General features: G+C 35.6%; 2 protein-coding genes across 2 annotated transcripts in view; both read right to left on the bottom strand.

Annotated features, from left to right (window-relative positions):
* The window catches only part of LOC150108125 (sodium- and chloride-dependent glycine transporter 2-like), a 156,352-nt gene that overhangs the window by 105,803 nt on the left and 25,238 nt on the right, over positions 1–25,311 (bottom strand). The window lies entirely within an intron of this gene.
* Positions 5,169–25,311, bottom strand: part of LOC150108124 (uncharacterized) — a 45,454-nt gene continuing 25,311 nt past the window's right edge. The window contains exon 2 of the mRNA XM_090390609.1: positions 5,169–11,057. Within this exon, the coding sequence (XP_090246735.1) occupies positions 8,685–10,907 (2,223 nt within the window). The 5' untranslated portion in view covers positions 10,908–11,057 and the 3' untranslated portion in view covers positions 5,169–8,684. The remainder of the gene's footprint in view (positions 11,058–25,311) is intronic.

Below are 25,311 nucleotides of genomic sequence, written 5' to 3'. Positions count from 1 at the left end.
ACATCACTTGCCATAGTATCCCATAATGCAAGGCCCTTATCCTTACTGATATGTGTATGCTATGCATTATGGGAATGATATGGGAGGAGTGACTTCACACGCAAATTTGCTTACACTTGGATGAAACTAAGAATATAATTTCTTGGCATCTTTAATTTATAGTATAACCAAGTGAAAAAAACTTTCTTCTTCAACAACTCATTTAAGGGTGTCAGATAACTGAGAGATAGCCATACGCACCCTCCTCCTTCCCTACTTTGCATATTATAGTATAGCATCAGTTTATTAATAAAAAGAGAAAAAGAAGCATTTTGCTACATCTCCAAAATTATTATTTGGTATAATACTCTTACACTATGCAAATTTTACTTAAACATTGCATAAAATACTTTGTGGTTTGTATTTTTAAATTACATCCATCCTGAAGATTATTAATATCAGCAATATTTAAGTAGCTGAAAACTTAATTAAAAATGGTCTGTCATCAATTAGACTAAACTTACATATTACCAGCACAATGCCAATTAATTTTGATTTAATTTGCAGTACTCATGTAAAAATAATAAATAAATAAATGTCAAACTGAAGCAGAACTGCTTGAGCATAAAATTTTTAAGTATAAAACTAGACATTGTTTTTACTGAAATTAAGATATTAATTTAAACACCTCAAGAAACATATTAGGAATAATTTCATTATATATACATAAGTCAGTCACTGTGAGCAATGTAATTTGAAAACATGGTTTACTGTGAGCAAAATCTTAAGTAAAAATTTACAAAATACAACACAAAAACCTTAACCTCATTGAAAACTTAATTATTGAATAACTGTAAAAATTTACAACTGCTAAGAGATCATTTATATATTTCTCTATTAGATGTTAATTTACGAATAATACAAATTACTAGATTTTAAAAAAAAATGCCTGTAATAATTTTTATAGTATATCAACAAGAAATGCTTTTTTAATAGCAAAGCCATTCTGATGATTTTTATATGTTTTTTCACATTGACTTATATTCTAAATAATAACCGGGAAAGGGAACATTTAATGTCTTTTCATTCCCAAGTGGAGGAGATAGTACACTTTCAGTCTCAGCTTTATTGAAATCAACAAGTTGTCCTGATTTACAGCTTATGCGTTTTCAGAGTGCATGAGAAGATAACTGCATTTCACATTCTTACAAGTATAATTACATGTATGAATTATATAGTCTGTCAATTTTTTCAAAACTGTAAGGTTAACAAACCAAAGTTCCTTCTGGAAGAAGAGAATCTTATTGGAGATATATCGGATCATCTAACTCAAGATAAGCATTAATCATCTAAAATATTATTAGCTCAATTAGAGAACATATCCTTTGCTTCTTGCAAGCAAGCACACATTTGGAAGGAAAAGAAAGCCATCTATGCTTAATACTAGTATAACAGTATAAAAATGGATTAAAGCATAAACTTCTGTCTCAGTTTGTTTTTCTCTCACAAAGGATAGTGCTAATAAGGATTTTATCATTTACCATGCATTTCCTTTGAAATTTATTCATTAGCATTGTACATAATATACATCAATAAACTGACAGTCAAATATTTTAGTGACCAAGAAAATCATGCATTATGATTTTCCTGGTCACTATAATGTTTTGTAATAAACTATTGAGATTTTTCTGCTTCCAGTATATTCTAGTTTAAACTTTAAGATCCAACTTGCCAAACTCTAATTACTCATATATCCTGCCATGCAAAGTGATATGATTTTCAGAGAATATGCTCTATCTGTCTTCAATAAATGTGTGTTGTGTGTGTAGTTAAAGTTGTTTGTAAAGAAAGGCACCAATTTTTATTGAAGGCATTTCATTTTTTCAATGTAATCTTTCTACTTTTAATAATCACATCTAATAAAGCAAAACTAGTTTGGAAGACTGGCTAAACTGCACCACTTCTTACTCCAATGAGACAGAGCTTTTGGGCATAAAAGCTCTGTCTCATTGGCTTTGTACACAAAGCCAATGAGACAGGCTGTTAGTACACATGTTAAAAAGTTGCATGATCAGGTTATTTATATTTACAGGTCTTCTGAATTGTAAATTTGAATAACTCCACTGGCATTATCTATATCTTGTCCAATAAAAACTTTTGAACAAGAAATTCTATTGTCTCTTTGTGAAGGATATTTGTTAAGACAGAGACACTGCACAGATTACCAACAGTTTTATACCTTTTGTTTGCCAGTTTTATGTCTTTTAATCTCACAAGAAATTCTGTGGAATTTTTTTTTTATCAAAGAAGCTGAGTGGCCAATGATGGGAAAGAGAAGATTAGACAGAATTTAAATTTCACAATTACATCTGGTTACTGCATGTGGAAAGAAAAAATATAAACAAGCAGAAGGAACTGCAATGGACCCATCACCTAACTTAGCCAACTTTTACCTCTTGAGCACTTGGAAGAAAGAATTTTCTCTCTTGATCCAAAATCAACAATTTGGCTGTGGTACATTGATGACATCATTGCAGTTTGGAGTCACACAGAACCAGAACCATTTCTACAAAAAATCCACAACCTACATTCTTGTATTAAGTTCACACTAGAAAAAGAATCATCAAAAGGTATTTCTTTTCTAGATGTACACATCCAATGGAAACAAGATCGATCCATTTCTACTTGTGTCTACTGTAAACCATCTTTTATAGGTCTCCACATTCACAATACATCACCATTTCAAAAACATGGCATCATAAAATCCCTAGTATCAAGATTTGTTCTTCTAAAGAATCTCTAAAATAAGAACTGCAAACTATCAAACAGCTTTATTAAATTATTATAATCCAAGAATAACTCAGAAAATAATCAATGCCTCTCCTATACAGCAACACAGACAAGAAAAAGCCTACAAGATTCCTATAATTAAAGGCATCTCTGAATGGGTGGCAAAAATTATGAAAAAATATAAACTCATCGCTACCCATCAAATTCATAACCTATTGCCTTCTCCAAAAGACAAACTCCCACCACTGATGCTACCTGGTGTAATGTATACATGTTTATGCAAATTGTCTTACTATGGACAAACAGGAAGATTTGTCAATAAATGTATCTCTAAACAATAGAACCACATCCAGCTTATTAAACCTCACAAATCTGTCCTGGCCTAAACATGGAATTTAAAACAATAGACACAGGATACAATAGGAAAACACAAAGCTGCTACATAGATCATTAGAAACATGAATGCTTATACAAAGCAAGTGTTGAAGCCCTACTTCATCGACCTAACCTCAATTATAATGGCTGCCTTACTATTTTTAAAGCATGAGAAATTGTCATCCTCAACTGAATTAAATAAATAAAATAAAATTATTAATTGTAATTAATTAAATTTAATTTGTAACCTTAGGTTGTTGTTTTTTTAGCTCATCTATTTTAATTTGATTTTCAGCCCAAAAGTTTTAACCTATGAACATGCGAGTGTATACATAGCGGAATTCCAATTTGACGCATGCGCTCTATTGTTTCTTTATTCAGATTCCTTATTGTTGCTCACTGTTTGTACTGAAGTATCTGTATAATAAATTTAATTTTTGTTGTGGTACATGTGATTCTATAGTTATGGATATCTACAGGTCTCATTAAACAAGAAAATGATGGCTTAGCAATGCCAAAAATTTGAGAGATTCTTATCTTATGCAACTATAATTAGTTTCCCTTCCCCAGTCAAATATCTAGAGCAATGCTGCTATATCTGTTTATTTTATTTTTTCTTCTAGTGTGCAATACCTATTGTAAAGAAGTTACCCAATTGTTGAATGTTTTACCTTGTTTGAATTGTCTACTTTTGCAATAAAGAAGAACTGTAATATTCAGTCCAAAATGTTTATATTTTTAATGTATCATTAATCTGTAGCTACTATTGTACTTAATATGTAAGCACATTTTTGGATACTTACCTCTAATGAAGTCTTTTGGACTTTGACAGCTAAAATTTCGCATGGGAGTATTACTTAACATGCTCTATAAATGATCAAAATTTGAGATGAGGTTTTCACATTTTAAGGAGGGGTACATGTGTTGGACCTATTTTACCCATATATTACTACTATTCACTTGACAATAACAACAGTAAGGTTCTCTTGTAAGTGCAAGGCTTTGTATTCTGAATAATGAAATGTAGAAGTATAACAATGCACACTGTATTAGCGAAGCTCTACTTAGAGACCATCATTCACAATTTGGGTTGATGGCAAAAAAAAAAAAAGCTTTTTGGTCTCATAGTCATGGAAGAGGAAATTTTTAAGAATCCAAAGAAGAATAACTAACCAAAGAAAAATAACATGAAGATTCTGAAATGCTGAGGGTATTTTACATTATTAATATGAAGACAATACGCATAACTGGAGGAGAAGAATAAGAGGCAGGTCTCTTGGAAACTGTATGAGAGTGGGGAAGAGGTTTTATTTTTACATGATGAGCAAGTGGAACAAATTGCAGGTGTGAATGAGTATAAGGTATAACATCACAGATGTTAGTGAGAACTCTTGCAACAAGATTCTATAATGGCCTGCTAATAAAGCAGAGTTCAAATATTTGTGCCTGTTAAGAAAGGAACTGCTCTTATATAATCAAAAACAATTCTTTCCATTCCATTCCTAAAATTTGAGACTATTAATTGAATCTTTGCCATTATGATTTAGGAATTTCCTCAAGGTCAGAGAATTATGGAAGATCCATACTAATTCCTATAATGTTTAACATACCCCTTCTCAATATCATTCATTGACAATACACTCATAACTCCATCTGACAACTCAATTCCAAGCTTTCCTTCTTAGAGCAAAAAATCTAGTCCTCTTATTCTTTCTAAGTACATTCTTATTCAATTTCCTAGAATAACGATCTCATTATGAATGAACAGAAATTAAACATATTCCAACAATGGAAAAGATTATCAAATATCTGATGTTTAAGTGTGCACACATTATTATCAAAACATATCCTTGGCTTAACTATAGAACACTAAGTTTAATTCACATAACACTTAGTTATGTGAATGTAGTAGATTTTGATGTTGCTTTCAACAAAAATAAAAATAAAAAAAAGTAGTACAAATGTTTAATGTTTAGAAAAGCAGTTTTATATACTTTGTCTGCACAAGTACATATATGTATATATTAATTAATCAAGAATAGAATAACTTACATTTATCACAGATATATTTTTTGCTATAAAGTGATGATTATAAAATTAATGTATAAACTTCATATAAAACATAGTACCAATTAGAGCTGTTTCAAAACTTGAGTACAAAAAGGAAACTACAATCTATCAAACACGAGTATTGAAATAATCTGAAAGAGTCAAAAAGATGCATTTCTCAAGTGACTTCTTATACAGTGACACATTATTCATTATTGCAGCAACTTGAACCCAAAGCTGTTTCGTTTAACTAGATTGTAGGTTTAGTTTATTTATTACAATTCATAATATACTTTTTGTATTGTTTTAAAATGTTTTGCCTAATTTTTTCATTGAAAACATTGAAAATTTCAATTTCAATTTAGATCTCAAATACAGAGTTTCTTAATACCTGTCTAGCCAGAGCAGAATTATATGCATACATAATAACAGGCAGAGAGAGAGAGAAAGAGAAATGAATATAACAGGTGCTTGTGTTGTGAAATGCAACTAAATATTTACATTAAAATAATCAACAGTAGTTGCCATTTTATGCCACCACACAACATGAACTTCTTGGATGCATGAGGTGGCTTAGTACAATGATTAGTTTCTGGAGCCAAGTTCCTGAATTAGCTAACCCTTAACCAGTCACAACTTCACAGTTTAATTCATAATTTGTAATTTACATCTTGATTAAAACATTAAATTTAAAAAAAAAAAAATTAAAGTTCTCGAATTTTCTACTTTACCTTTTGATGCAGAATACTGCTCGAATTAGCAAAAAATGGTATGCAAAAATAAGATTCTGTTGAATCAGATACTTTCTACATCCTCAGTTATATGTTGTGCAAACAAAACAGATAAATATGAAAATTTATTGGCAGATAAGGCAATAAAATTATAATATTACAGATCCAGTTATGTAGTTTGGGATGATGTTCTAGTCAAAAAGCTGGTATTCAGAACATTTCTGCTATGTTTCAGTAGCCATTCTCAAAGTCCTTTTCCCTATTGAGTTCCAGAGAGAAATGGCATCCTAGTGTGCATCAGCCTTTATCCCCTTCAATAATGAACTCAGAACCACTTGCAAATGGCTACTAAAGCATATCCAAAGTATTATGGATTTCAACTTCCTGACTAGAACATTCTAAACAAATAAGTAAAATTCATTATACGGTATTCAAATAAATAAAAAGTATAAAACAGAAATGTTATATAGTAATTAATAAAGAAAGGGCTATATGGCTTCATTTCAGCAACACAAATTATTTAGAAATAGTGGATATTAAAGATCCAACATTATTTCAAAACCAAATGTTTGTGGAAGCTAATGAAAGTTTCATAAATTTGACCAGAGGGCTTACAGGAATACAATTCTCAGCATCAGAATTGCCTTAGCTTGCCTGCACTACTTAAAAGGACAAAACTGCTGCCCAAATATCCATATGTTCACCTTGCATTTGATAAGGTTTCACTGGCCTGACAGCTGTTTCTCTTCAGAGACCAGGCAGAAAACTTAACAGAGCAAAAACTCCCATTCAATACTAAAGAAATCAGTGTCAGAGAAATGTATTTTTTGTAAGTGAATTATTGGTCAGTGCACTAAAGTAGCTCTGATATCGAGGATTGTATTCTTGTAAGCTCTCTGGTCAAATTTACCAAACTTTCATAGTATCTACAAACATTTGGCTTTGAAATCATGTTGGATTTCTATTTCCATATAATTTACATAGCCGAAATGAAGCTTTATGGTCTTTCGTTTTTTTTTATTATTAATTACTTTTATGCATTGACCAACAGGTTCACTTATGAAAAATATATTTCTCTGACATCAGATTTCTTTAGTATTGAATAGTGTTTTTTGTTCTCTTAAGCTTTCTGTCTACTCTCCAAAATGAATGGTAGGCCTGTGCGCTCTGGCAGCATGTCTGCTGCTTTGCTGAGTGAAGGCTTGGAGTGGGAGCAGACTAGCCTCTGGTTGCGCTACGCTGAAGTTCAACTTAGTTGTGAAATGTAGTTTGACAGATTCCGGACAGTAACCCATTTGGGCACAGATTACTTGTCAGCTACTTGGGGGACTGACCCCTTTTGGGGGAAATGACAAGTTTGCAGATACTGGATGGTGGCAGACTTGTCTCTGGTTGAGCTGGGTTGAAGCTTTGCTTGGTTGTCAGATGGAGTTTGGCAGATTCCAGAGAGTGACTCTTTTGAGCATTGATTAGTTGTCAGCAACTTGGAACAGTGACTCCTTTTGAGGTACTGAGAAGTTTTCAGATATCGGATAGTGGCCTTTTAAAGGTGACATCAACCTGTTCCAAGTTTTTGAACATGTTGTTCCTGCCTGCTGTCTGAAAGAAACAGAAGGTCCATGCACTCTAGTAGCTTGCCTCTGGTAGTGCTTGGTTGAAATTTGGCTTGGTTGTCAGGTGGAGTTTGACATATTCCATACAGTGATCCTTTTGGGCACAGATTAGTTCCTAGCTACTTGGGACACTCACAAGTTTGCAGATACTGGACAAAAACTTGGAATGGTCAGCCATTCCAAGTTTTTGGAACTTTGGTGGTTGAGAATCAACCAGTTCAAAACAGCTGTCAAGCCAGTGAAACCTCATCAAATGCACCAATAAAAGGCAAATTATACAGATGCTTGGGAAGTGGTCATGTTCTTTTAAGTAGCAAACTAAGGAACTCCAATGCCGAGGATTGTATTCTCATAAGCTCTCTGGTAAATTTATGGAACTTTCATAGTTTCTACAAATATTCAGCTTTGAAATAATGTTGGATCTTTAATACCCACTATTTCTATGTAAATTAGGCTGTAAGGTTAGCATTAGAAATCAGGATATAATATTAAAATATAAAATACTTTTATATTTTAAGTGTTAATTAGTAATAAAAATTTTATATTTTGATGGCATTCACCAAAATAAATGATAATTTTTTGTTTCAGCACACTAGCTTTTCTGCAGAGAGGCATACACCTTACTTGAAAAGGAAGAGGAAGTGGGGATGGAGAAATTGGGATAAACTCCTCAGACCCACTGCATACGCTACTATGGAAGTCATACTTTAAGCTTTTGAACTTTTTTTTGTAGATGGGTTTTGAAATATTTGTTAGAACATGCAGAGGATTATTAAGATGAAAAGAATTTGCCCTCATTTTTCTATAAATGATTATATGCAGTACAGTAATCAAATACTGTTCAGCCAAACACTCATAATCTCTGATGGTAAATTTAATATAGACTAAATATTAATAAAAGTTATATAATAAACCAGAAAGTTCAATAAAAAATGAACTTTTTTTTTAAGTAAAATAAATAAAAATGGGTATACACAAATGAAAATTATACTTTCCTGCAATGTAAGATTGAAAGTAAGCCAATAAATGCAGTATAACTATCCTTAGTAGAACAGCTGGTAAAATAAATATACAATTTTTGATATTTTAAAATGAGATATGATTTGGATTTTTTTTTAAATTGTTCACTTAAAATTATATATTAGCTTCACAGTTTTGTTTCATGCAACTGTCCAGGACCAATGCCCATAACTCTAAGAGGTTGTAAATATGGTCGAAATCGAAGGTGACCTGATATTCTACTACCAGGGAAAATGTCTATATCATTATCATCAGCAGAATCAACATCGCCATCACTTGAGTTATTAGATGCTGCAAAATGTTCTGTCCTAACTGGTTTGCGTGCTCTGGGTCGCCGATAATAACGAAATTCTCGTGGTAACGTATAAGATCTTGGCAATGATATTTGACTGTCCAAATCAGAAGGAATGCGATAAGATTTAAAAAATGAACATTGCACTTGATTGTTAGCCTGAGAAATTTGATTATCTTTATGCTGACTTCTGTTCTGACTATGAAGGCAACCTTTATTTTTAGATATACCAGACATATTGCTATTACTGGACAGGTCTGAAGTTCGATGAAAATTTGGATGTAATGGAGGTGGTGCTAAAGAGTAGACTCTTGGCTCTTGATACTCATAATAAATTCTATTATTTTCCAGGGAATCAGGGACAAGAAGTATTTCTGGTGTTTGTGAGCGTTGCTTTGGTTTTGGACGAATTCCAACAAATCCAAGTGGTGCCAATAATGAGTGATACTGTGACTGATAACAGCATTCACCAGGTTCTGGTTGTAACCAGGGCTGTTTTTTGGATTGAGGTATTGGCTGTCTTAATGTTCCTTGTTCACCAACTTCTAAGGGTCTTGGTCTTTTTAGTTTTCCTTGTTTTATTTCTTCTTCTATTTCTTTTAATTCTTGTAGTTGTTGTTGCTTTTTCTCTTGAAGTTTCTGCTGAATGTTAATTCTTGACCCAACACTACTTTCATGGTCACTACTACATGATTTTGGTGAAGTTTTTTTCCAGAATGGACTTGATGTCTTTCCATTACTAGTTAATGCTGAAACTGGTGCTGGAGGAGGAACAAAACTGGATGGTTTTTTCTTTTTTCTCTTTAATGCTGGATTCAAACGACAATTAAAAACTCCAGGAGTATTAGTTACAACCCCATTGTGAATATGTAATGCAGAAGAGTGGAAGATGGCACTATTATGAGTCTTATACACAGAATGACCTCCAGATGTATCACTAACTGTGGTATCACTAGTAAAGTACGCATTTGCTTTGCTCAGATGAGTAACGCAGTTACCAGTACAACATTCAGGACAATCTGAACTTTGAGTACAGGATACTGTAAAACTATGTTTAAGTCTCTGTATGTGAAAAAAGCGATAATAAAGCACCATAAAAACTATACCTAATGCAAATCCACCCCATACAATAACAACAACTGGATAATCAAACCATTTTACTTCTCCTTTAAGACCTAGCCAAATTGCCATCAATAAACTATTTTCCAAAAACATTGTAATATAAAATGCTATCATTTTTTGCTGTGCACTTATTTCTTGCAAATTTATATAACAGAATATGTACACAAATGCTATTAACATAGAATACCCTGTTTTTTTAACCCAAAAAATATTTTCACCATGAAAAATATTTCTTGGAAACATCAGCCATAAAAACATACTTATCCAATGTAGACCAATGACAACAAATACCCAATAATGATATAAAGTTGCATAAACTGTTAATACAACAACTCGAGAGGAAACTGTTCCTAGCCTCCAAAAAAACTGAAATATTACTCCAAGCCAAGTAAGTACAAGTCTGTGGATATTTCTACGACGGACATTTTTACTGAAGGATGCTAATGCCCAACAAACACTGAAAAGCGATAAAACAGTAGAAACTATATTCAAATCAGACAAATCTGAAACTGACTGTTTTCCCCAAACAAGATAAAGCTGAATCAGTAACATTGGAGCTGCTTCACAAAATGCATGGATTAGCCTTAACATACAAAGATCTCTTACTTCATTTTTCACAACTGCTAAATCAACTGGCAAAAACAATTTAAAATACCTCCATAACATTCCACACTGCAATAAATGAACAAGAACAACAAAGGATAACTGAACATCATTGTTAGTACTCCTCTGAAAATACCATTTAAGAGACATAAGCTGACTGATTAACAGTGATGCCATTATACATGATAATGCTAAACGAAACCACATATTTTTCTGATCTTCTGGAAAAAGAGTATAAACTGTTACCACATCAAACACAATGTCACAAAAGTATGATGCCAGAGAAATAATATTGAATAACACATCACAAAGTGGTAGAAATTCTTGAGCCATAGCAAATGCCTCTCCATAAACATGGCATCATGTGAAGGAAGCTGGCATATATCATAGAGAAACAAATATCTTCCTTCATATGTATATCTTTCTTCCTCAGGTAATGTATTCTATTTTTCAGGCAATCCTCTTTGATGGAAAAAACAAAACCTAGAAAAAAAAATTATATACATAAAATTATGACTATTTTTCATAGCAGTATGAAAATCATATAAGAACAGATGATTTCAGAAGAGTGTAGTAGGTGATTTACATTATTATCAAGAGATGCACTAGCATGATGAAAAATTTAATTCTACTTATAGAAAATTATTCAGAGATTAGATTTAGTGAGAGCTTCAGTGGAGAAAGGGAAGAGTCACTGCAGTATTGTACAGAACAGTAAATTTCTTTAACAATAAACATCAAAATGTTCCACCAAATACTCAACCCACAAGTATTTTATCAAGCAAAGTCATGAGAAAACACAGGTGGGTTGAGTATTTCCTATTTTAGCAAAGTAAGCTTCATGATTCATATTTTGAAAAACTGTGTTCAACCAACATGAATGCCACTACAAACTATTTCTACTGACATCAGATTAAAACTAGAAGGCCTAGTTGACCAAGTGGAGAGCATTCTAATCTCCAACTGACCAAGTTATTGGAGGTCTAGAGTAGTTCGAAAAATGTTCATATTTGGTCTCTAGAGCAAAGTTTCCAATGTAAAAAATAAAGAGAAATAAATATATATATATATATATATACACACACACACACACACACACACACACATATATATATATATATATATATATGAATCCCTACTTTGCAATGAACAACATGGGTTTACTAGGGGAAGGTCATGTTTTAGCAACTTGCTCACATTCTATAACAATGTAGCCATTGAATACGTGTGTAGAGGCTTAAGTGCTGTGAGGACATCATGTTGGAGGCTTAATGGATTTTTTACAACACTCAAAAAGAATTAAAATAGAATTTAATACTTCCTATATTTCATCCTAGTCACTAGGACATCTACGGGGATTACAAAAACAATTAATGTAACATATACACAAATAACAAACAATACTAAGCCCAACCACGTGGGTGACACTAAAGTCCTATCTAGGTAGAGCGCCCTCTAAGGGCAGTAGTAGGTGGCCTGGAATGCAAGGTGGGAACTCTGGTGATGAGTGTTTCCCAAATCTTCGGAAGCTTAATGCAACCATATTTATTGAGATTTGGTTGGTTTTTGAGAGCTGCTGCTGCTTCTAAGAAAAGTCTCTCTTTCTTGAATTTGCTGTGGTGGAGCATGGTGGTTTTCTTCCATGATACCCTGTGGGTGGTGTCCAAAACATGGTCAGCCAAGCCTGAATGGCCATAGTTGTGTTTGAAGATGTAAGACTTGTGTTCCTCTAGATGGATGGATGCTGATCTGCCTGTCTGTCCAAAGTACGCCAGCTTACAGGAACAGGGTACTTTGTAAACTCCAGGCAGAGAGAGAGAGAGGAGGGAGCTGATCTTTCGTAGAACGGATAAGGGTAGCAAGTTTGCGGTGGGGCTTATATGCTGTGTGTAGGTTGTACTGTTTTAGTATCTTGGCTATTTTTTCGGATGTGCCACGGATGTAGTGTATGGTGATGGCATTTTTAAAATCTTGTTGACGAGAAGGACGGGGAATGGGGGAGGAGTTGATTATTTTTTTGATACTGTGATCGCTGTAGCCATTGGAGAGGAAAGTGCTGTGTATGTGGTTAAGCTCAGTAGTGAGGGCGGTTCCACTGGAACAAAGATTGTGGGCTCTCTTGGTAAGAGTTTTAATAATGCCATATTGTTGAGAGGGGTGGTGGTGGTGGGAGAGTTTGTGAATGTATCTGCCTGTGTGTGTGGGTTTTCTGTATACGGTGAAGGTAAGTGTATCATTAGGCAGGCGTGTGACTAAGGTGTCTAGGAAGGGTAAACAATTGTTCTTTTCCTTTTCCATAGTGAACTGGATTCTTGGATGTAGACTATTGAGATGACTGAGGAAGGAGTCTAATGTGTCTGGGCCATGAGGCCAAATAGAGAACACATCATCTACATATCTTAGCCAGATAGAAAGTTTGAGTGGGGCTGAGTCTATGGCTCGTTTTTCGAAATCTTCCATATAGAAATTGGCAAGGGGGGTGAGAGGGGGGAACCCATGGCAGTTCCCTCTATCTGCTTGTAGATTTTTTTGTTCCAAGAGAAATACCCAGAGTTAATGGCAAAGGAAAAGAGATCTAAGATGTCAGAGGGAAAAACGTTTTCTAAGAGAGATAAGGTGTCAATTAAGGGAATATTGGTAAACAAAGAGGAGATATCAAAGCTTACCAATATGTCTGTCTTATTCAAGGTTAAATTTTCTGTGAGGGCTTTAAAGTGGGTCGTTTTTTATATAGGAAGGGGACCTTCCGGTGAGGGGGATCAGAGAGTTGGCCAGCTGTTTAGATAGTCTATAGCAAGGTGCATTGGTGGCATCTACTACAGGCCTCAGTGGGGAATTGGGTTTGTGGATTTTTGGTAAACCGTATATTCGGGGGGAACAGGAGCGGAAAGGTTTAAGTTTTTTCGTGACGTCAGGGGGCCAGGAAGATACTTTTTTGAGTAAGATTTTTAGTTTCTTAACTTGTGTTTTTGTGGGGTCGTGTTCTAGCGGGATGTAGGTAGCGCGATCACGGAGGATAATGTTCATTTTACGATTGTATTCACTGGTATTAACGTTTATTCCAAGAGAAATACCCGTGAATACAATCGTATTATATTCACGGGTATTTCTCTTGGAACAAAAAAATCTACAAGCAGATAGAGGGAACTGCCATGGGTTCCCCCCCTCATCCCCCCTTGCCAATTTCTATATGGAAGATTTCGAAAAACGAGCCATAGACTCAGCCCCACTCAAACCTTCTATCTGGCTAAGATATGTAGATGATGTGTTCTCTATTTGGCCTCATGGCCCAGACACGTTAGACTCCTTCCTCAGTCATCTCAATAGTCTACATCCAAGAATCCAGTTCACTATGGAAAAGGAAAAGAACAATTGTTTACCCTTCCTAGACACCTTAGTCACACGCCTGCCTAATGATACACTTACCTTCACCGTATACAGAAAACCCACACACACAGGCAGATACATTCACAAACTCTCCCACCACCACCCCTCTCAACAATATGGCATTATTAAAACTCTTACCAAGAGAGCCCACAATCTTTGTTCCAGTGGAACCGCCCTCACTACTGAGCTTAACCACATACACAGCACTTTCCTCTCCAATGGCTACAGCGATCACAGTATCAAAAAAATAATCAACTCCTCCCCCATTCCCCGTCCTTCTCATCAACAAGATTTTAAAAATGCCATCACCATACCCTACATCCGTGGCACATCCGAAAAAATAGCCAAGATACTAAAACAGTACAACCTACACACAGCATATAAGCCCCACCGCAAACTTGCTACCCTTATCCGTTCTACGAAAGATCAGCTCCCTCCTCTCTCTCTCTGCCTGGAGTTTACAAAGTACCCTGTTCCTGTAAGCTGGCGTACTTTGGACAGACAGGCAGATCAGCATCCATCCATCTAGAGGAACACAAATCTTACATCTTCAAACACAACTATGGCCATTCAGGCTTGGCTGACCGTGTTTTGGACACCACCCACAGGGTATCATGGAAGAAAACCACCATGCTCCACCATAGCAAATTCAAGAAAGAGAGACTTTTCTTAGAAGCAGCAGCAGCTCTCAAAAACCAACCAAATCTCAATAAATACGGTTGCATTAAGCTTCCGAAGATTTGGGAAACACTCATCACCAGAGTTCCCACCTTACATTCCAGGCCACCTACTACTGCCCTTAGAGGGCGCTCTACCTAGATAGGACTTTAGTGTCACCCACGTGGTTGGGCTTAGTATTGTTTGTTATTTGTGTATATGTTACATTAATTGTTTTTGTAATCCCCGTAGATGTTCTAGTGACTAGGACGAAATATAGGAAGTATTAAATTCTATTTTAATTCTTTTTGAGTGTTTAAAAAATCCATTAAGCCTCCAACATAATGTAGCCATTGAACTAGACAAGGGGAATAGATACACCATGATACTTTTGGATTTTGCTAAGGCTTTTGACAGAATACAGCATGGCAGATTGCTGCATAAATTGGAGAAAATGGGTCTGGGTTATAGAATATTAGCAAGGATAAGAGGATGGCTGACTGACAGATATCAAAAAGTGGTATATGGGGGATGTAAGTCTGCACCCCCCTATATGCCACTTTTTAAGCTACTGGGAAGGATTTGACAAGTGACATACAGCTATTTGCTGATGATGCAAAGATAGGTGAGTAATCAGGAATGCTGCTGATATGCAGTACTTGCAGAATGATTTGAATAGGCTGGAATTGTGGGCAGGAAAATGGATGTCAGCTCAACGTCAGTAAATGTAAATCATTCACTTAGGCATGATTAGATATCCAATGTCGTATTATACATTATATAATACGACATTGGATATTAGTGGGATTACGCTAGAAGAAACTGATGAGGCTAGGGATCTTGGGGTGTTAATAGATAGGAAGTTGAAGTTCAGGGGTCATGCGGCAAAGATTGCAAATACAACTCAAAAGATAATTGCAATGCTGAAAAGAACTGTCACATGTAAAGATAAGGATGTCATTTTGTCTCTTTATAAGGCCTTGATAAGACCTCACTTGGACTACTGTGCACAGCTCTGGTCTCTTGGTTTCCATTGTGATTCTGATATATTGAAGAGAGCACAAAGGAGAGTGTTAAAAATGATATCAGGATTGTGGAATACTGAGTATGAAGACAGATTGAGAATTTGCAGACTTCAAATTTTTAAATTTACACAAATGAAATGTTCTTCAAAATTGAATTAGCTAACTAGTAAGTTGGATCAGCGACTGGCTGTTTAGATAGGTATCAGAATTTTTTATATGGGGGGTGCAATATCCCAAAAGAGAAAGGTTACTAGTGGTGTGCCGCAGGGATCATTTTGGGACAATTGTTGTTCAGTTTGTATATTAATGATATTGGGATATGCAGCTGTTTGCAGATAATGCAAAATTGAGGAGAGCTATGCAGAATCAATCAGATGTTATGGCCTTACAGGAGAACTTGAATAGATTGCATGAATGCGCAGATAAGTGGAACTGTCAGTTCAATGTTGCAAAGTGTAAGGTTTTGAAATTCGGTAAGCAACAATGGGATGTAAAGTATACAGTTGGTGAGGAAACTTTAAAAGAAGCGCAGGAGAAGAGAGATCTCATGTATTTCTTTTACTGTGCACAGATTTGGTCACTGGGTTTTCATAGTGTTGAGGATATGTTAGAAAAGTCCAGAGAAGATTCACAAAGGTGTTCAGTGGTCTTGGGAATGTAGAGTACAAGGACAGATTGAAAGAATCTAAATTGCAAAACTTTGTAAATAGAAGGCAGTGGTGAGACTGTAAGTTAGTCAGGAGTTGTTATCAGGTTAACATGGAAGAGATGTTTCATAGAATGGGAGAGAGAGTAGAACAAGAGGCCACCCCTGGAAACTGTATAAGGAGGGTGTGTGAGCAGGTTCTTTACGTGGAGAGTGAAATGCATTGCTCGAGTATGTTGTGAATGCAGACATATTAAATCAGTTTAAGGCATGGCTGGATGAGCATCGTGTGTGATAGTGCGAACCTCCATGATGAATCTCCGACTCCATGGAGGTAAGATATTAATAATAATATACAATAATTTTCATGTAATGAAAAAAAATCTGTCAAAATGATAGTGATAAATCAGTGTAAACCACTTTTTTTAGGCTGCCTCCAGGTCAGATAGCAAATAATCTTGCAGCCACTATTCCTCATGTATCTGGAAGGAGGTCTTGGTAGTGGTATGCAAGAGGAACACAGCCTAGGCTACAAAGAAGTTGGGTGAAATTCTTTGTATGTATAGTATAGCAAATCATCCATTATATATTCCATGTCTTTTCCATTTCAACTCAACAACCATAAAAAAAAAAGTCATGCCAAGAGAAATGTATGTGGATAAAGGTAAACCTCTCAAGTCTTTCAGATTCACTTCACAAATATATTTGGTTATAGTAACAACCGCAACAATGTTTATTTTCATCTTCAGTCTGCAAAACACTTATTTTTCCCAACACAATTTTCAGCTTTTTTGAGCATTAATGATTTCTGCTTTTTTCAATTGCACACTTTGCCTTTTGCCTCAAATGTGGTGTTTGTGCATATGTTTACTCTGATATACCATGTCAGAGAATATTCAAACTGATTTTAGCTTCCTTTGACAAAAACTTTCTGCCCCATTCTATCAAATTCATTTCTCATCATCTCATCTCATCCACTTTATAACGGGTTGAGTCCACTAAAAAGAAATGTTCTCCACTTTTCGTGATCTTTAGCCATCTCAATCATGACTCTATAGCTGGGTAGATGGGAATGTTCTTTCAGCAACTTTATCCAAGTACTTCTTGGTCTGCCTCTAGGTCTTTTTCTTCCTATATATCCAGTCAGAGCTAAATATGGGAGTCTATGAGCGGCCATTCTCTGAATATGACCAAACCATCTCAGTTGATGCTTAATGATTGTGTCTATTATATTATAAGTTTAAATCTATTCTGTCTTGTGTTCCATCCAGTGGGTGTTATTAATTTTTCTGAGGCATTTCATTTCAAATGCTTCAAGTTTCTTGATTGGTTGTCAAGTTAATCTCCAGGCTTCTGAAGCACAAGTAGCCGTTGGGATAATAATTGTTTTATATAATTTTAGACTCGTTGGGATTTTTTTCTTTTTCCATATTTTGTTTAGTTTATTCATGTTGGTGCAACCTAGGTTTAGTCTATGTTTTACGCTTTTCATATTGTTGAGGTTACTAGATATAAGACTGCCAAGATAAACATATTTATTAACTTGTTCCAGCAGGTGATTTTCGAGATTTATAGAAATATTTTCTTCTTCTCTGCCTATCTTATTAAAGGAACATAAATGGCACATTAAATTTAATAACTATGGTGAATCTAGCCTTTCTGATCATTCCCTGAATGTTATTATTATTAACACCCAACCTCCATGGAGTCAAAGACTCATCGTGGGAGGTACTGTACTCATTATTGCATACAATGCTCATCCAACCACGACTTAAACCAATTCAATGTGTTCATATCCACAACACACTCAGGCAATGCATTCCACTCACCAATCACTCTCCATGTAAAGAACCTGCTTCTCTCCTTTGCTCACACCCTCCTTATACAGTTTCCAGCAATGGCCTCTTGTTCTACTTCCCTCTCCAATTCTATGAAAAATCTCTTCCGTGTCTACCTGGATAACAACCCCTGACCAGTTTATGTCTCAATCATATCTCCCCCTCTTCCTCCTATTCACGAGGCTCTGCAACTTACATTCCCTCGATCTGTCCTCGTGCTCCACTTTCCAAATACCACTGACTACCTTTGTGAATCTTCTCTGTACCTTTTCCAACATATCCTCGTCACCATGAAAACCCAGCGACCAAATCTGTGCACAATCATCCATATGAGGCCTGATCAAGGCCTTATACAGTGGAATCATAACCTCTCTATTTCTGCATGTCAGGGTTCTCTGCATCATTGCCATTATTCGATGTGATGTCCTCACAACTTGTGCAATGTGGACCATGAATTTCAGGTTCTTGTCCACCATCACACCTAGATCTCTCATCTCCTCTACTTTTGTTAAAGTTTCCCCACCAAGTGTATACTTGGCATCCCATCATTGCTTACCAAATCTCAAGACCTTACACTTGACAACATTGAATTGACAGTTCTACTTATCTGCCCATTCATGCAATCTATTCAGTCCTCTTGTAAGGCATTAACATTAGCCTGACTGTGCATTGCTCTCCCCAGTTTTGCATCATCTGCAAACAGCTGGATATCACTAGTTAAACACAACCCAATATCATTAACATACAAATTGAACAACAATGGCCCCAAAACTGATCCCTGTGGCACACCACTGGTGACCTTTCTCTTTCGAGATACTGCACTCCCATATCCAACTTTCTGATACCTATCTGACAGCCAATCACTGATCCAACACAGAAGTCTGTTATCCAATCCCATCTCTTTCAATTTAATTAAGAGCTTGTCATGTGGCAGTCTATCAAAAGCCATTGCAAAATCCAAGTACACCACTGCATATGCATCTCCTCTGTCCAAGGTATTTGTCACCTTATTATAGTACATAAGTTAGTGAAACATGATCTCCCCCTTAACAAACCCATGCTGATAACCACAGAGAATACTGATGTTATCAACCTATTTCTGTATCCTACTTCACCACAACGCTGGATATACAGACTGGTCTATAAAAAAGCTACAGCCTTACCACCACCTTTATGCAGTAGAACAATTTTACCCTCCTTCCACTCCCTTGGAACCTGTGATGTTGCAAAACTCTTGTTAAACATGCATGCCAATGCTACTGCCAGTTCCCTGGAACATTCTCTTAAGATGCGTGGTGATATTTCATCAAATCATGTCGCCTTATTAACATCAAGGTTATTTATTTCTTCAAATACCTCCTGCTCACTCACAATTAAGCTATCCTTTCCTATGTCCTCTACACTCAAGTTCCTCATGATTCCACCTTGATATTCTAAATAGAATTGATTAGAAAGGTGCCTGTTGTTTTTACATCACACCAAAACATGGTACGAGTGTAAATTTAAAGAGGTCTGTGAAATTATTATCAATCACTCTAATCTTAAGAATAATGGTGGTGGTCTAAAAATCCCAAAAATATGGACGGCACATATTCTACCCACATAACCTTTGGGTCTAAGAGTTAATTATAATTAGGACTGTAGAAATATAGGATCTTAGTTTTAACATAATAAACACTTATGTTGAATGATTGATTAGGCCACCAATTTTGCTGCATTAAAAGTATTAATATGAATTTGTTCTCTGATGTTATAAACAGGATACAGTTTGATATAGCGTTTTTCACACTAGAGGTCAGGCCAGTAGAATAAGTTTATTCTACTGGCCTGACCTCTAGAATAATAAGTCTACTCTGGGGCTGACTCCTATTCTATGTTATCTTTTCATACTCCCCCCTCCTTCACTAATATCTATCCTGCAGTCTTAAAATTAATCTAGATTCAATTCATTCCTAAGAAGAGCAACAAATCTTTGACATTTAATTATCAATGAATTTCACTGGCTTTAATTTTTTCAAAAATAATGGAGAAAACCATTACCATGTTCTGTTTTTGTGTCATCCTTACCTTTGATTCTTTTACAGTATTGGCATGGCTGAGACAAAGAATATAAAAACAGGTGAGATCTTACTAAATAATAAGTATAGGATGTTATTTTCAGGCAACAATGATCAAGGAAAGGAAAGAGTAGCGATAGAATTCAACACCAATCATGAAGATAAAAATCAACACCAATCAACGGAATTCTGCTTTTTGATTGGAAGGCAGTTTCATGTAGAGTTATATGGGCACACTTCAAAATGGGACATGGACAATGAAACTTATTTGTGCCTATGTTCCCACTGAAGGTTCTCCAAGGAAGAAGTGGAGGAATTTTTGAGTCATTAGAGCAGGCAGCTGACATAAAACGGAAACGTCCTTGTGGAGATCTGAACAAGAGTTGTTGATAGTAATCTGAACACCCCCCATGACAGTACATATCAGAAAATTGATGATGATGATGATGGATTTACATAGAATATTAGCCACATCCAACTGAATGGTGTTAGTCACTATGGGTTCAAATTCATAGATATTATGTTCTACACTGGTCATAATTTTTAAAATTGATGGCAAAATTATGCCCACGACTAAGTGCAGTGAATGCATCTTCTGAGAGTATTTGTGATAATAGATTTACTACTACACGTTCTTGTCACAATTGTGGTTGGAAAAAGCTTCAATATTGAAGGCCTACAATTTTGTTATTTTTTTTTATCAGCATTTTCAGAGATAGAGATTAGAATAGACCACACTTCTGGATTGAGAAAATCGAAAGGTCTTCACGTAATGCAGTGATAGAAGTTCTAATTTTTGACAAATGGATGTAAGTAGTGCCAATCTGTTCTTGAAAACTTTAAGTGGCATTTAAAACATTAACAGAAAATCTAACTCTGACTGATTTTGACATCATAGTCAGTTTCAATATCACCTCACTTTTCAGTAATGTAATTTTTACAGGAGATCCTTAACTTTATTAAGCCACATTTTCCTCTTAACATAATTAAATTATTTAAATTCATCATACATGTAGGTTATTTCCTATGGAAAGAAAAAACATACAAACTGCTATGGGTTCCTCTCTTTTTCCCCTCTAGCAAACTTCTATATGGACCATTTTTAAAACTAACCAACAGTTTGGCTGTGCTATGCCTGATGATGTGTTTGCTGTTTTTTCCTCATGGTTCAGACACATTAGTAAATTTTTGGTGCATATAAACATGCCAACATCCAAAAATAAACTTCACTGTAGAAAAAGAAGTAACAAGTCCTCCCTTTTTAAATACATTGGTATTTATATGAACAATCAAATCACCACCCGTCCCAACAATATGGCATCCTCAAAACACTCTATGAGCGGGCTATTTGTTCAAATGACACAGCCCTTAAAACTGAGATCAGTGACCTTCACAACACCTTTTCAGCCAATAACTACAGTTTAGACTACTTTGGATAGACTGAAAGATCAGTTAACATCAGTCTTGAAGATCACAAAAATTACATCTGAGATAATCTGTATGGCAGACCATGCTCCGGATACTCCTTCACATAGGATCAGATGGAGATAGACTGGAAGATATAGATCAGTTAACATCCATTAACTGATCCATATAAAATAGATAAAATATTACATGCAATGCACAGGATCACAGTAAAACCATTTCCATCCCATATGTTAATGGTACATCAGAAAAAATAGCCAGGGTTCTGTGTAAATATCATCTCCTTACCATTTTCAAACTTTTCATTCAGCTAGCTACCTTCCTACATTCTCCTAAAGATCAACTACATCCTCTTGAATATCCTGGAATTCTGCCTGCAGTTTAGACTACTTTGGATAGACTGGAAGATCAGTTAACATCCATCTCGAAGATCACAGATATTGCATCTGAGATCATCTGTATGGCAGGACAGGATTGGCAAACCATGCTCTGGATACTCCTTCACATAGGATCAGATGGAGAAAATCATATTACATAGAAGTTGTTACAGGTCTGAGAGGCTATTCTTAAAATCAGCTGTGAAGCACTCTCCCAACCTCACCAAGTATGGTTGCATTAATTTACCAAAGATCTGGGAGACAGTCAATTTAAGCAAATTGACTTCTGTAAATTAACTTTTTAGTTATCCAACCTATAGAGAATGCCATGTAAGGACATTAGGTGTCAGCTGTAATTTATATTGTTTCTACAATTATTTAGTTTAGTGCAATGTGCCTGTCAGTTATTATTGTGCTCTGATGATGCTGGGTAGAAAACCAGCAAAATATTAGTTAAGTTTAATAAATAAATATGTTTTTTCTTCCTGGTGTTGTTTATACCATTAAGCATTATTATGTATAATGAATGTCAGCTAAGTATTTCTTTATGTATTCTTTATTTCTAATTTAACTCTCAGATCAATAACTTAGAACTGGTTTGAACACTGTCTCATATTTGGTGGCTAAGCTAATTTCTTCATTACTCCATATACTTTTATACAACTGGCTCCCTACCATACTAGCTTTGTTTATTCTGTTGTCTATTTCCAAATTTAATTTGCTATCTTTATAAAGACTGAGCCTAAATGAGAATGCAACTGAAGTTTTTTTATGTTTCTGCATATTTTTATAGTTTTGGTCTATTTATTGCTGATTCATGCCAAATTTGTTACAGCTACAATTTAATTTAGTAAGAGACTCCTAGGGAATTGTTTAGGAGTACATCATCTGCATAAAGCAAAAAGTTAAGTTTCACATCCCATTCTAATATCAGGTGTGATGCCACTAATATAGTATAGTTAGTGGGATAGACTGTATAGGGTATTGTTATGTCGTTGCTTTCTCTACATTTTACTGATTTATATCTTCCTATTCTATCTTTCAATCGCTAATTTACTTCGTCAGATATCGGGCCTAATATACTTACATCCAGGATTGTTCCTCTTTGGATACTGGCAAATTTATATTATGCTGCGCCACTCAGTATCCTATAGCAGAAAAGATCCTTGCTTAGGGAGACAATACTAGATTCTGAGGCATTCTTACACAATGATTTATTTTAACATGGCTGTATAGATTAAGACTGCAGTCGTGACCTAAATCTATAATTATATACACATTCTAATTTCCTTCCCTCCAAAATAGGTTCTATTTTTATAAGTGGTAAATAAAACATGTTTATTGGAATATCAAAGCAAAATACACTAAAGAAATTCATACATTAAATTTTTGCTTCAATGCTAAATAAGGAAGCTCGAGTTAAGAGATTAACATACTCTAAATTAAATCAAAGGTTATAAAGCATGTAAACACAGTAACTGGAAAATGGAATAGATTGCAAATAGTATGTTAAGCTAAAATTCCCTTCTGCAAGCTATTCATAAGATAGTATAACAAACACTCTAATGTTATTCAGTTACTATAAATCAACAATCCTAATCTCATTATGTTAATTCAATCACATACAACACAAAAGAATTCTTCCAAACAATCCTTCTTATTCCAAAAGAAAAAAGGTTTAACTAACTAATTAGGGTCTGTCCACAAAGTTCTTTAAAATAATGTTCATAAATTACATTCACAAATAATTTTCTCTCTTCTGTGGAATTCTAAACACAAAATAAGAGTAATTCTAGTTTACGAAACTTTTTCCCGACTTCTTTCAGCACCACGTGTATGTCTGCTTACTTCATGTTCATTGGCTGTCCTTACGCCAAACTGGGGCTACGCTATCTTCATAATTACTGCCGATCACTGACTCGATTTTTGTGTCTCAGGAAACATCTCTATTCCTCTCGATGGAACTTCTCTGCGAGGGCTCGATTCTGCTAGGGCTGAAAATCTCACCTTCAGCTCTGCGGGGAATCCTACAGTATTCTCAGGAAAACATGCCGTCTGACATCATAGCACTGATGTTTCATCCCCCCTAATCACTCAATCCGGCTAACTTCCGAAAAGACAAAAGAGAGCCAACACGGCGTTCATCACCTTATATTCTTCATTCGAGCGGCCACTTTTTTCGGAGGTAGTAGGGAGGCGATTCCTTCAGTGAATACCTGGGGATATCTCTCATAAGCTAGTTGAAAAAAACGTTTTGAGCTCCTCTTTAACGGGATTGGAGTCATACAATTTCAGAGCATTGTGTACAACTTTCTCTCTCCACCCTCTCGACCTTCCCCCCCATTATCCTCCCCAACTGGCCTGGTTACACTTATTTCGCTTACATTATCAGAAGCGAGTTCAGGTTTGAAAGTTCTCCCACAAAGTGACAGCGATCGGTTAACAAAGTCGCACACAAATTGATTTCTTCTCAGGAAGTCCAATCCCAGTACAATTTGGTTACTCGGGTCCGAGATCTCAGGGAGAACTATCAGCCCGTGCATAACACTTATGGGAAAACAAGGCATGGAAATGTTTACATTAATTTTGGTAGTGGAACAAAGTTCTATTCTGGCGATACCCATGATTCTGTGGGGTTGTTGAGGTTCAACCAAGTTATTATTACTTAGGGTGCCTAGTCTTTTGAATAGAGAATGAGGAATGACTGATATGTGTGCTTCAGTATCTGAGGAAACTGCAAGGGATATTCTCTATGAAACCTTCAATCAAGGTGAGGTTCTTTTCATCTTGCATCTCTGTGGGGCTCACGCTCTGCATCTTGCATAGCTTTCCCCTTAGTGTCGATTTTTGGAGCCGACTGATGTTTTGATTCGCTTTCGGGGATCCCATCTCCTGAGACTTATAATCTTAAATTTCTTAGATCAGTGTTCTGTGCTATGTCCCCCAATATTCTCTCTCTCTCTCTTTGACTGCCTCATAGCATTTATCGAGGCTTTTTACTCCCTTCAGGTATGCACTTTCTTGCAGTTCATGGGAGAGGCCTGTTCAAAACTGTTGGAGTGCTAGCCACTCAAGGTGATCTCGTTCCTCTGGTGAGGTTCTCAGTTCTCGGGTGAGAGCCAATATTCTATTGAGAAAAGTATTGACTCTCTCCCCTCTTCCCTGGATGCACTTGTAAAGCTTGTCAAGTACCCGAAGAATTCCTCCTTTCTTGGAGAATTCAGAGGTCAGAATTTCTTTGAATTGTTCATATCTCAGGGTTTTTCTTAAGATAGGTAGCGAGCAAAGAAATTTCTTCGCTTTCCCTATTAGCCTCCCTCGTATG

Source organism: Typopeltis vanoorti, chromosome 3 (assembly GCF_054136105.1).
Source record: "Typopeltis vanoorti isolate ZY-2024b chromosome 3, IOZ_Tvanoo_1.0, whole genome shotgun sequence".
Taxonomy (NCBI): domain Eukaryota; kingdom Metazoa; phylum Arthropoda; class Arachnida; order Uropygi; family Thelyphonidae; genus Typopeltis; species Typopeltis vanoorti.
Note: the sequence above shows the minus strand (reverse complement) of the source record. Positions and strands in the feature narration are given on the sequence as shown.